At 37.0% G+C, this 12,236-nt stretch overlaps 1 protein-coding gene across 1 annotated transcript in view; it reads right to left on the reverse strand.

Annotated features, from left to right (window-relative positions):
- PTPRM (protein tyrosine phosphatase receptor type M) overlaps positions 1–12,236 on the reverse strand; it is a 617,147-nt gene that overhangs the window by 244,621 nt on the left and 360,290 nt on the right. The window contains exons 9-11 of the mRNA XM_087818949.1: positions 11,882–11,991; positions 6,174–6,375; positions 3,314–3,416 (exon numbers count right to left, since the gene is read on the reverse strand). Coding sequence (XP_087675075.1) covers positions 3,314–3,416; positions 6,174–6,375; positions 11,882–11,991 — 415 coding nt within the window. The remainder of the gene's footprint in view (positions 1–3,313; positions 3,417–6,173; positions 6,376–11,881; positions 11,992–12,236) is intronic.

Raw genomic sequence — 12,236 nt, forward strand, 5'->3', positions numbered from 1 at the left:
TTGTTTGTGACAGAGCTGATGTGTTGATCAATAAAAAGACAACAATTGCTTACATTGAGAGTTTAGTGCAATTTCAAGAACCTGCACTAACCACGCTGAGTGCTCGTAGTGGAATCAATGCCTTACTTAGTGAAGTGCATAAACGAAGTACGAGTGAATCTGTAACACTGATGAACATGGATTAACAAAATCAAATCAGTTGAAAGAATGTGTTTTGGAAATCACACAATGACAGTACTTTTGAACACATAACACTGTGAAAAACCCAGGAAAGCAAACAGATGTTCCTTCCATTTCCCTTCTTTCTTCTAGTATTTATCTTATCATTTGGGAAACGCTTTCTTGCATTGCAGTTTGATTACATGTGCATTTTGCAAATTTCCAGATGTGTTCAAATGTTTTAATCTACATTATGGCTTTATATTTTAGGTCCCTATGATTCCCTAATCAGAGTTCTTATTTCTCTAAACACTAAATGAAATGGAAAATTTTCATATAGCCCATTTAGTTTGAGAGTATTATAGGCTTCCCCCGCCCAAACTAATCCTTCTAGTTATATTGGTCTTCTATTTACTCAATAGATCATCAGTCCCACTTTGTTGTATTATAATAATGAATTCTTTGAAGAGAATATTTACTTTCCTGCAAAAAATCTTTTGACAGGTGAGACTGAGATAATTTCCTCTCTCAAATTTGTGCAATAAAACTTACCCATTCAAGACAAACATCCTTCCAGTAAAGGCAGTGTCTGTGGTGGATTTCCCTGTAATGCTTACTGAATAGTGTCCCACAAGAGGTGAAATTGGTTCTAGCATTTTGGATTTAGATAATGAACATAGATAGTAAATTTACTAATTTCCAGATGCTAACATTGTGGGTGAAGGTATAATAGAGGCAGAGTGCAAAGTGACCCTGTCAAATTCAAAGAATATTTAGCTAATAATAGCATGATGTTTAATCAAAGTAGAGCAGTGCTGAACTTGGACCAGAGGGCATTACGGCAATTGTGAAAGAAGATGTCACAACCTAAGTTGTAATCTTAGCAGAGGTAGAGAGTTGGGCCTGACGAAATGATGTAAGACCTGTGGTAAAAGCTCTGTATCTTGGATACTCTGACAAGCATTCGAGTCTGTATTTTTATAAGCATAAGATATCTGAGGATATTTATAATTAATGAACTAGTAAGGCTTCAAAGTCTCCAAAAACAACCAGAAAGGTTTAAATGGAAACAATAAAATCATACTTTAGCAACACATATGACAGAAAATATGAACAGCAGTTTGAAATGCAGGTGACAATTTACAAAGAAGGGAAGGGGGACTAACCTGGAAGGACTAACCTGCCCAAAGGAATATTATTTGAAAACTTAGATTTGGAAAGATCCATTAAAAGACATAGATAAAAATCTGAAGAAAGGGTTTGAAGGAACAATGCAATAAGAATAGAAGATGTGAAAAATGAGTTTATACAGGAATAAAGTAGAATAGGGAATAACTGGCTGTTTGGAGAAATGGTTAGGATTTCAGTCTCCTTCTGCCTGGAGGCACTGAACGTGAGTGACCTCCACCCTTTCATTTTATCGTGATGCTTCTATTGGGACCACCACCTCCTGTCCTAATGGCCCACTGCTGCTGAGTCCGAGCAACTGTTAAATTGGTCAGAAAAAATGATGTTCCAAAGGCCATGGTTAGAGCACCAACTTTCATTTAATAATAATTCAGCCTTCCGGAGCGAAAAAAGAATGACCCATGGCCAGTGCACTTGGGTCTTGGATAGCCATCTAATGAGCGTGTGCCTTGGCTCATTCAGATCAGTGCAACCAGTCAACACCACACACAAATCAACCCTAAGGTTTGGGGTGGTGTCAGTGGCATCACTCTTCTAGCAGTGATAATAACTGAAGTTTAGAATAGAGCTTTCACATAGTTCATAGTGTTTTCACAAACTGCACCTATGAATGGCAATCCTAATTCTTTTATATGAGCTATAAATTATGCTGAGAGAGTCAATGGAGTAAATAAAAAAGTTTTACTATAATTTTGTAGATTTTCAAATAATTTCTGTGATTCTACCCTGATGTGACTTCACTATCAACTAATGCTATTCTCTTCTTACTCTTGATTCTGTGGACTAAAACTAGTATATATCTTCTCAGAGATCAAGAAGTCCAACTGATCACTGCGTGATACTATAGTAAAAACATGATAGAAAAGAGCCAGGTTTCAAAAGGTTAATGAAATAAAATTTTACAAAAGGAACATGGAAACAAATCCAATATAGCCTTAATTGTGAATGTAAATGTTTCCTCGGAGTATGCTGTTGAAAGTAATAGATTATTATGAAAGGAATCACTTGTCATAGTACAGAACATCTGAATCCCTCTGAAACAAGCAGAAATTTCATTTATATAGATTAATGAGCTTATGACAAGTTCATATTCAAGAGTTATTCAGGCATTCCTTTGCTCCTTCCTAGGAAGAATAAATTTATTTTATTCATCCACTGTAAAAGTTACACTTTGTAATTTCTTGGCTATATAAATCATCATGGAATGAGAAATGAGACCTACATGTTGGTAATAAACTTAAATCTGTTCAAATAAAGACCTCACAATGCTCTTTCCAATAGTCTATTTCAGCGACTTTCAACCTTTTCATCTCATGGCACACATAAACTAATTACTAAAATTCTGCAGCACACCAAAAAATATATTTCTTGCTGATCTGACAAAAGCAGGTATAATTTCGATTCATTCACATCAAATGGCTATTGTCACTTCGTCAGATATCACATGTTTTAAAAATTCTTGTGGCATGCCAGTGTGCTCTTGCAGCACACCGGTTGAAAATCGCTGGTCTACTTCTTTCTAAAAAATTATCCACCACATATTCAACTAAGAAATTAGTCAATTCAGAAAAAAGGTAACCAAACTTAAACCCCAGGTAAACAAACAAACAAACAAAGGGCTACTTAAAGAATAGAGTTCAGGACAAAGATGTCAGGTGCCCTTGGGTAGCTAAATGGCTGCAAGCCAACTGCAAAGCCACCTCCCAGCAGACTGGGGCTTTTGTTCCTTGTGTTCAAAGACAACCTCACTCGCAGCCTCGAACTCTTTACACAATACTTGATCACCCCACATCAAAGCACTTGCCTTTTCCTCAGTCATTTCTTTTAATTAGAACTAATAAAGATACGAGTTTACATGCTGACTGAGGTTTGCAGCATATCCCTAGAGAACACATTGGAGAAATTAATCAATTTGACTTTAGTTTCCACCTCTCCAGAGCCAGCCCAGCCCTCCTCTGCTCGGTACCTGACAGGCGCGCCTCGGCTGTGCGCAGGTTTCAGCATGACTGTCACTGTATTGTCAGTTTGATTCAAAGGGGCCTCGAGTTCATAAGCCGGCATAGAGGGTGCTGGGGAAAAAGGCATAAGATGGGAGACTCATTATTTCTGGTTTATCTTTTCAGTTTCTGTCTACTTTCATTTACAAAAAACATTAAGAACACCGTGCACTTAGATGAAATTGCAGCGATCCACTGACCATGAGCAGCTGTTACATATATACCCTACACAAAATATCAGGGACAACTGCTAAAACCAGTATATGCTGACTTCTTTGATCTCAGAGATCAAAGCTGGAGAGAGCATGAGCAGGGCATGTGAAGTGTTAGTAAATTTCTGTTTGGATTCTTGCTAAATAAGTGTAGTGAGCTGGTGAAAATCCATTGACCTGTACGTTTATAATTTGTGTTCTTTTCTTAAAAATATATACTTTAAATGCCCATTTAAGAAATAATTAGTAGGATCATAACATTGAACTTTACAGTTTGAAGTCAAGTTTTTTTGTGTACCAAAAATCCATCAGGGGTTTGAAGCAGATGGTAGGAGCCAGAGATGCCTGTTGAAATTAGTGGCCACTGGTGGGCTCCCAGGAAAAGCAAGGAGTGGAAAAGATAAGGCAACTGAAGTAAGAAAGTCCTGGGCTTGACTTTACACTGTGCCTCGTTCTAACCAGCAGAGGTGCTTTGGCACATAATCTCTGGAGCTTTGGTCTACCCATCTTTCCAAATAGGAAATTACCCTCTAGGGTTGTTATAGGAATTCAAAGAGCTAGAGATAAAGAGAGCCAGGCAAATATAATTCTATAAATGTTAGTTCTCCTAATGTGACTCCTATTTCCAAGGTCATTTCCTGGCATTCTTTGTTTTCTAGATGGCTGGTTAGCTCTTATTCCGAGAAGATAACAACAGAGCTCTCTGGTAATTCTGTCATCATGATGAACAAGACAAATCATTTCATAAAGGCTGGGATGTGAGAGGGCACATGGTCTTTTTACGGCCCACAGGGATAGGTACCTGGTGAGAACATTAGAGATCATTTTTTACAAATATAGTTTTAAAAATCTCTTAGATATAAAGAGCTTTCATGTAAAGACATAGGTTATATCTCAGTTCCATTTATTGGATTTTCTTAGCATTAAAAATTAAGTCCGATTCCATTAAAATGAACTTAAATTTATAATACAGAATTACATTTTGTATAGAGAGCAGTTCTCTATCTGGGATCCATGAAAGTAGAAAATAGGGGCTCATAAATTGTAATTTTTTGAACTATAAAAATTACATAGTTATTCTTGATAAGCCTGTGTAGGCTAATTAAAATGTCAACTGTCTTTGCTTTTGGATAGAATTGTATGAACCTGGTGGGCTAACAATGCTCAGACCCATATCAACCAGAATTTTAATTTAATGAAAATGGTAAAAATGAATTATTTTTCTAAAAGAACACATCTTTTAAGATAATAATCTTTTGAAATGCGGTATCCATGGGGGAAAATTACAGAAAAAAAAGAAAAGAAAAAAAGGGCTAAGAGGTATACACATTGGTACACATTTCCTCTCTAAATCTTCGTGATAAATTCATGCATCAGATAATATCATCTTAATTTACATCTGGGAGTAAATTCCTTGATCAAAATCAGAGAGGAAGTACATGGAAAAATGAAACAGAACCCATACTTTCAGACTGCAAGCCAGTGGTCTTTCTGCTCCCTCATCTGTACAACATGTGCTATTTTCCTAACCTCCCAAGCCTTCTTCGTCTTTACGACTCTCCACGTTGTTCTTATAACCTAATGCTTCATATCAAGTATTGACTGTATATTAAACTTCAAGTCAAGCTTATGCTCATAAATAAAATCTTGTACAATGAAAATTTTCCCTTTAAGTTATAATTGCTTAAAAACAAAATTCCAAACCTTCCTCCCTCAAAACCCAGTAGAACACTTACAGTACTCTGGTTGTATTTCCCTTCCTTCATTTCCAAACAAGAACTTTTATAAAACAAGGAATGAGGGACAATATATATGAAAATCGGGCTAAATATTATATAGCTACCCCTGACTAAGTTACCTTCCTCACCCGCCTTCTGCTCATCTGCCCCCAACCCAAACAATCAAAGCCCAAACTCAAATACTTCCCCTCTCCTACCCAAAGGGGAAAACAATGGAAAAATAAAATGTCCACGGAAAGTGTTTATTGCTGTTACATATCCCACACCAGATGGCAACTCCATTTCCTCTAGTCTGAAGCACAAAGAAATTTTCTGCACAGTTGCATATGCCCAGAAATATTTTTCAAATTATATCTTTTGTTGGATGGCGTAATTGAGTCTACAAGCAAAAACGCTAGAGGCCGTAAGTGCCTGGTGCAACTTCTCTGTTGTCGCCTCTCTTTAGGACGTGAAACTGCTAATGGGGAAGGTCCCAAGGAAGGCTGATCCTTCTGGCATTGAACTCCATAGAATGCTGTCTTTCTGTTGAGCACTCAATCATTCATGGCTCATTACAGAGATGTTTCCAGCACTGCTGCTCTGGTAACTGGGGATTGGGAAGGGGTAAGAGTGAACAGAACAGAACCTTCTGCTCATGCCCAAGTCTCCAATGCAAACTACTGAGACAGTGGTTACTTCTTAACACAGAAGGATCTTAAGCTCTCAAATTATGAATATTTGTAGTATTTCATTTAATTCCATGATTCTGATTTTCAGACATCCAAAAGTATTCATTTGAATGTGATGTGTAAGTTTGGGTGAGCTCTGCATACTTGACAATGGGAATGAAAAAGTACAAAATGCCACTTCTGATAAAACACGTAAGACTGATACAGTACCTGATATTTTGGTGGTAAACTGATTTGTTGCTGGAGGTCCAAAACCCTTAGCTGTACTAGCTCGGATGGTAAAGGAGTACGTTGTCCCTGGATACAGTCCAAAAAACAGAAAATGGGTTTCATTTCCAAGTTTCGAGACTCTTCCACTTTGATTGGATAAGTCTATTTCTGGGTCAAAGGAACTGACTGCTTTGTAAGTGATCTGCAAGAGAACGAGACAGCGGTTAAACATCTGGAGCAGATAGGCCAAGATTTCATCTTTATCCATAAACCCTCCTGATGTCTGCACTGTCAGGCGCTTTATGATAAACTTCCCCATTCATTCAGACTCTTCAAATCCTGGACCCAGTGAAGGGACGCGGGAACTCAGCCAAAACTGTTATGAGTGATTACTTTTATAGACAGAGGAACTTCAAGCCAGTAGATTAGAACATAAAGGATGAGTTCAGGTTTAAGCTAATACCTTGAAGTCATTTGCTTTCAAAAATGTCATTTTGGAAAACAACACTACAGTTGGTTCAACACAAAATAATATACAACTAGCTCAAACAGATAAGAAGCTGACGAGCGTAAGGCCTCATCTCTCATGTAGTGGCCACAGTTTGACTTAGCACTGAATAGGATTACTGTCTCCTGGAAACAAGGACACTTTTCAGTGTTTTTATCAATGTGGGCAAAGAAGTCTGCTCCAAAAATAAATCCTAGATGTGTCAGTAGCTCCTGATGCTATGACTGTCGCACTCACGATGGGTCATATTTGCATCTTTTCTTTAGAGCTGTCCAGTAGAATTTTCTGTCATGATGGAGGTGCTCTGTTCTGCACTGTTGAGTATGGTGGCCACTAGTCACAAGTGGCTATGGAGCACTCCAAATGCCGCTCGCGAGGCCAAGGAACTTAAGATGTAATTTAATTTAATTTAAATTAACTACAATTCAAATTTAAATTGCCACCTGTGACTAGGAGCTGCCACTTCAAACAGTGCAACTCTAGAAGCTTTCCCAATATTTGCCACATAACAGGTGTTCAAAGCATGTAGGGTGAGTCTGGAATGTGTGAAAATAAATGTAACGTAGGTGCCTTTAGATTCTTCCCTTCAAATGAATTTTAAAAGAATTTCACTGTAAGTAGTTCATCAACTATTCAAGAACATACATTTTAGTGGTGATTACTAACTTCTACTGGTTGTAATGACATAATTTTTAAATGTGGCATATTCAAAAGTTTTAAATTACACAACTGAGCACTTTTCTTGCTTTTAAGTAGGTAAACTTACTTATAATTTATGTGCATGAACAGTAACACTGTTATTATTATACAAAGCGATAACTGGCATTCTCTCTTCTTGTATTTATACCATGTCATTATAATTAAGGAGACCTCTCTGAAAGAATATTTAGATTCAGTCAACTAAGCTTTGGCAAAAAAATGTTTGCTATATATATTAATCACTGCGGTGACTGGCACTCTCAGAGTCAGGCAGCTTGTCTGTGGTTACCCCTCTCGCATATGTCCCTCACCAGGTAACTGTGAATCAAGAGGCAAGACCGAGTCTACCACCCGGCTTGCGGGAGGGCCTTCAGCAATGTCACTGCTGTGTGCTCACTGCTCACTTAGTTCCCCATTCTGATATCCCCAGAGGATGATCTAAGCTACGGCAGCTGAACTGCTCCCCCGAGGTTTATTTATTCATTCAGTCGGCCAGTTGAGGATATTAACTGCATGCCTCCTTATGTACCAAGCACTGTGCTCTGGGCTGGGTCTCATGTGGTGGTTCAGACATGGTACATACCCTGGAGGAGGTAACAGTCTGGCGGGGAAGGAGAGAAGCAATTCAACAACTATGACAGAGTATAATTAAAATAAGGACTAGCACTGCCCACCAGGGCTAGGTTAATGGTCCTGTTTATTTTACTGCCTTGTTGAAAACTTTAATGGGACACAAATGCATAGGAGACAAAATCCAAGCTCCCTAACTTTGTGTTTGAGACCTGCCTACATCCTCCCCACTTATTTCTGAATACTTGACATGATGGCATTGTATTACCTTCTGTCCTGGTTACTCTGCTATGAACACTCCCTGGGCTTTTCTCACACTGCTTTTGTTCACTAACTTTCATCTTCCTGGAACACAATAAGGTTATCCCCGTCCTGTTTTCTCTACTTAATCAGATTTATTCAATCCATTCAAGTGTTGATTAATTGAACAAACACTCTTTGACCAATGTGCTCAGCAGGTATACACAAGCCCTGCCTTCAGGTGATTAAGAATCTGGACTGGGGCGGCTGGAGCTGGGTAGAGAGACACTAAGTAAATTAATGATTTTAAAACACAAGGTTCTGTAGAAGAAACAGGGTGCTAAGATAAAGAATATTGGGGGGGATAGTAGAGGGGTATTACTTTTTGTAGTTTCATTACCCAGGGTCAACTGTAGTCTGAAAACATTAAATGGGAAAATCCAGAAATAAAGAATTCATAAGTTTTAAATTGCATGCTCTTCCAAGGAGTGTGATGCAATATACACACCGATCCGCTCCATCCCACCTGGGGACATGAATCATCCCTTGTGCAGGGTCTCCACCCTGTGTACACTTCCTGCCTGCTAGTCACTTAGCCATCACGGTTATCAGATCCACTGTCCTAGTATTACAGTGCCTGCACTCAAGTGACCCTGACTATTTAATAAAGCACAAGAGTAGTGATGCTGGCAATTCAGATATGCCAGAGAGAAGCTGGGAAGTGCTTCCTTTATGTGAAAAGGAGTGTGTATAGGAAAAAACATAGTATGTATAGGGTTTGGTACCATCCATGGTTTCAGGCATCCACGGAGGGTCCTGGAACTAATCCCCTGTGGATACAAAGGGACGACTGCTAAGTTTTTGCGGAGTCAAAAGTTATATGTGGATTTTCTATTGCATTGGGGTTGGCACCTCAACCTTCATGTTGTTCAAGGTTCAACTACATTACAATAATGTCTCCTCTATTTTCCTCTATGTTCTTACTGTTTAATGTTGATATTTAGATCATGAATCTATTTAGTATTTATTTTTATATGATGTAAGGTGGGGGTCTTATAAGGCACATTATTCTTGTAATAAAATGCTGAGTTTGCTAACATTTATTAAATTTTATCCATCTGTATTCATAAATGAACTTGCACTACAATTTCTACCTTGTATAAATTTTGCAAGGACATGCATCTAGTTATTAACAATAGATACCTCTGAAAAGTGAAGTTGGGAAGCAAAGATATTTTATTTTGAATACTTCTGTACTTAAAATATCCTTTCAGAGAGTAATGTTATAATTACAATTTCATAAAAAGTTTTTTATAGCTATTGAAGAAGAATGTAATTATCAATCCAGGTTTAGGAAGATGCCTGATAAAATTAAGTGGCTGATTGGTACATAAGGTATGAGAAGGGTTGGAGCCAGAACAAAGGCATGGAGAAGGGAAGGGAAAGGAAAGGCTAGTACGAGAGGCTGAAGATGGACATCAGGGGAACATAAAGGAGGGGGCAAAGGATGACAGCGGAAGAATGCTTTAACGCTGTCAATTGTCATAACTCCTGGCAAAATATGTACAATGACATTAATGGTTGGTGTATATCTTTCATAAGAGGTAAATAAAGAGAACTTGAGAATAACCTGAACTTATAGCATATTCATTTATAACACCTACACCATTCAATGTTTTTCTTTTCTCCTTCGAAAACTATCCAAGTGTGCTTCCTGCCTATGAAACACCTGTATAGTTTATTGCTAAGCTTTTTTTTCCAACTATGATAATTTAGCTCTTCTTCCAGTTTTTACCTATGCTCAAATGTGTTTCTATGACAGAATACACTGGCCCTAAGGCCCCTGCTTCCCTTTGGGCAATGGTTCTACTTCCTTAGCATGATGTCTGTCCCAGAGACTGTTGTCCTCCAGAGAGGGGACCTAGTCTGGTGTGACATCAATCCTTCGCTCCAGAAGGAAGCTCTATTGTTGACTCCGGCACAGGTTGGGTGAGTCACAGTGTACAGTGTTCTTAGTTAAAGAAGAGCTCCCTCCTGAGACCCCATCTAGGGAACCTAGAACTCCCTCCTTCCTACTTCTAGAAAACATGGACAAAAGAGAGAGAAAGATTTGGTAGTTGGAAAACTTATATTTAATTACTTAAGCCTGGTTCACACATTTGCCATTTTCTCTTTGGTATCTAGAAAAATGAACCAACCTGCTTTACTTGCCTACATCTGATTTTTAAAACTCTGATTTATGACACATTCACACATCCCCATTGTAGTAGCATTTATTTAGATCAGTGTTCAACTGGGAGATTCTGGCTGCTGAAGCCAGAGAGATTAATGGGTCTTCTTGTGAATTATTATTACTATTGTTTCCATGTTAAAGTTACTTTATTACACAAAGATATATGTTCAGTGGGATCAGTCTGTCTAGATACCAACATGTGAACCTTAGGACATTTAGACTTATTTCTTGGAACTTCAGTCAATTTCAAAGACTGTATCTTTTCTGGTAAAAAAAAAAAATCCTGTTATTCTTGATGTCCAGAATCTCCCCAACTGAGACTTGAAAATGGTCATGGGCCAAAAATATTCATTGAAATACTCCCTTCACTGAGAACAAAAGCATGAACTTGTTTGATTTAATTATAAAACTTCACTCTATAGAAGCTAAGCCATGATTTTCATAATACTCGGCTCTTTTACAATGAAGCAGCCAATGAACAGCATCAATAACTTAACATAACAGTCATTTTCTTTGATCTCTTATCTTACTTTGTTTAGCTTTCAATTAACAAAATTTTTTTTTTTTTTTTTTTTTTTTGCATTTCAATACCAATTTTCAAAAGGTATAAGGAAACATCAGTGTGAGGCTAGTTGGGTCATGAAACGGTTTAGCAGTGATTACTGTCTGACAGCTAATCTGTTCAGGCTTTTGTCGGTAGTTCTGAAAGGTATTCAAGCAGAGATGCCATAGGAGGAACTGTCGAGGTTTTTAGAAGCCTAACAACATATAATTTTGTTGAATTTGCATTCAAATAAATGCTAGCTTAAAAAATGCACCTGCTTGTTTCTATGACAATAGGCATCGTAAAAGGATGCTCATACAGATGTGATGACTGTCACCCCATTATTGCCATTATTTTCCTCCTTGAACAATTCATCAAATTCTTCTGTTATCTATTATTCAACCATTTGATATGCCTCAGTAGACAAAAGTATGTCACAGAAAGTCTAATGTATTTTTGTTACTACTAAAAAACCAAAAGACAGTATTCTGTTGTTACTTCTGAGACAACATCTATTGACTTTGCTAATTGGATAATCAGCATTCTATAATTCAGTAGTAAAATATTTTATAGTAAGCAAAAATAGAATTCTGTGGTTGCTTCCTAATTCAATGTATACTTCAAAATACTTACTGTTTTTAATAAAGTTGATTCAAAAATATATTATCTAGCATATTTACGTATAATATATAATTTGTAAACATCCAAATCATTATAAATATGCATTTAAAATATATATAATTCAAAAACTCATTTTTACATTTTTTGCTTCTATACAGTATAACCATTTTAACTACTCAAAGAATTAACTTCTTAAAAGATATTATGCCATTATGCATTTTTAAATGCTAGATAGCCTAGCTATCATAGAAATTATAATAAAAAATAAAATTACTAACAAATGTATATACTACCTCATATAAAGTGATGACACCATATGTTTGAATTGGTTCTCGCCACTGAAGAAATATCTTCTCTTCAAACGTACTTCCTTGAATGGATTCAGTAGGAACAGCACCTGGCACTAGAAAGGGGGAATAGTAATAAATATTTAAGTAACAAATCCCTCCAAAAAAGATTTTTCTATACTTGATAGGTTTTAAACTCTCTATTGAGGCACATGATTTTAATAATCCATAGATACACTGAATTTTTTTTTAAAATTCTGAAATTCAAAACCATTGTGACTACACTGTCCTTATAAAGAAAAAAATTCCCTCATTTTTTAAAGTTTGAATCAATTAGATAAAACTCAGTAATAATCTTTTA

Source organism: Miniopterus natalensis, chromosome 7 (genome assembly GCF_054644295.1).
Source record: "Miniopterus natalensis isolate mMinNat1 chromosome 7, mMinNat1.hap1, whole genome shotgun sequence".
Classification (NCBI taxonomy): Eukaryota; Metazoa; Chordata; class Mammalia; order Chiroptera; family Miniopteridae; genus Miniopterus; species Miniopterus natalensis.